The sequence below is a fragment of the Electrona antarctica genome, assembly GCF_951216825.1.
Source record: "Electrona antarctica genome assembly, chromosome: 11".
Taxonomy (NCBI): Eukaryota; Metazoa; Chordata; class Actinopteri; order Myctophiformes; family Myctophidae; genus Electrona; species Electrona antarctica.
In genome coordinates this window covers 24,078,902-24,080,450 of record NC_136792.1, presented here as the reverse complement: position 1 = coordinate 24,080,450, position 1,549 = coordinate 24,078,902, and the positions used below count along the sequence as shown (strand labels likewise).

Sequence of the window (1,549 nt, the reverse complement as noted above, 5' to 3'; positions counted from 1 at the left end):
CGGGCCCCCATGAGGATTATGAAAACTATTCGTCCCTGAAAGACACAATAGGTCAATCACAAAACATGCATTAACATGGAACCTGCAAGGCAAGAGGAAGAGAGGAAGGCCAGAGCCACCTGGAGAAGAACCACAGAGCAGGAGATGAGGGCACAAGGGCTGTCATGGCAACAACTGGAGCGGAGGGCACAAGACCGAAGGGGACGGAGGAGCCTCATCAATGGCCTATGTTCCTCAGGGAATTTAAAGGCCTAAGTAAGTCTGAGTTCTGACAGTACGTCACTTTGTTAGCTGATCTCACTCACTCACTCAGCGCATGGATCTTGCGTGTAAACATGTGTGCCACCCTGCGTCTGATCTGGTGGAGGTTCATCCCGTAGATAATGGGGTTGATGAGAGGAGGAACCACCAGGAACTCGGCTGCCATGATGTTCTTGAGCGGAATCAGGCGTTGGGCGTTGCTCCCGAAGCGAGAGTTTATAACGTCAAACAACAAGGCCAAGGTGAAGTACACCAGCGTCACCAGGTGAGGGAGACAGGTTTGCATGAACTTCTTGTGCTCGTTGCGTGAGCGCAGAGCGGCGCGCACGATGCGCACATAGGACACAATGATGAGCAGCGCCTGGCTGACATGAGACACTATAAGAATGAAGCCATATAAGTTGTTTATTGTCGTATCGACATCGATGCATGACAGTTTGACAAGTTCCCAGTTGGTGCAGTACAGCTTCTGGAGGTGGGTGCCACAGAGCCGCAGCCGAGTGGTGAGCACTATTCCCACTGCTATCTCAAGCAGAGTGAAGACCCAGACCAATACCAGCAGCCGTGTGGCTGTCTGATATGTCATGATGGAGTGGTAATGCAGAGGCCTGCAGATGGCTACATAACGGTCGTATGCCATGACCGTCAAGCTGCTGAACTCATAGAAGATGTAAGAGTAGACGACGAAAATCTGAGTGATGCAGCCGTTGTAGGAGATAACCGGAACGTCAGACAGGAGGTCGAGGAGGAGCTTTGGGTAGAAACTGGATGCTCCGTAGAGACCATTTACACACAGGTTACACAGAAACAGGTGCATGGGCTCATGAAACATTTTCTCCTTGACAATGGTGACGATGAGAGTGAGATTGACGAAGATGGTGAAGAGATATGAGACGAGAGCGAACACAAAGTAGATTTGTCTGTTCGTCTGTGTTTCGTTAAGTCCCTGAAGAATAAACACAATGTCCGTGTTGTTGTTCATCTTCTATTTGCTTGTGATTCTCCTCGTGTTACACTTTCATACAAACAAGCATCGACTTTAATATATTCAATTTGTAGGCATTACAGCGTCATACAGTATAGAAAACACACATAATAAAGAAAATTAGCGCATTCAATTAAATCACTTTGATGTACAGCATCTACAGCATCTCCTCAAAGAACTAATAACCCCATGGCTACAAATATGCCCATTTTAAGTAACTCACTGCATGTGGGGCATACAATCCAAAAGCGTGAAGAAAAGAGGAACAAATAGTAGGCCTATAGCTGAAATAACATTAAGTGA

The 1,549-nt window shown here is 47.1% G+C and overlaps 1 protein-coding gene across 1 annotated transcript; it reads right to left on the bottom strand.

Moving 5' to 3' along the window:
* Positions 1-301: 301 nt before the first annotated feature.
* On the bottom strand, positions 302-1,243 carry LOC306932060 (olfactory receptor 4C12-like; the record flags this gene model as incomplete). The annotated part of the gene is made up of 1 exon (XM_079513765.1): positions 302-1,243. The coding sequence occupies one exon, from the start codon at positions 1,241-1,243 to the stop codon at positions 302-304; it is 942 nt and encodes a 313-aa protein (XP_079369891.1).
* Positions 1,244-1,549: the final 306 nt, after the last annotated feature.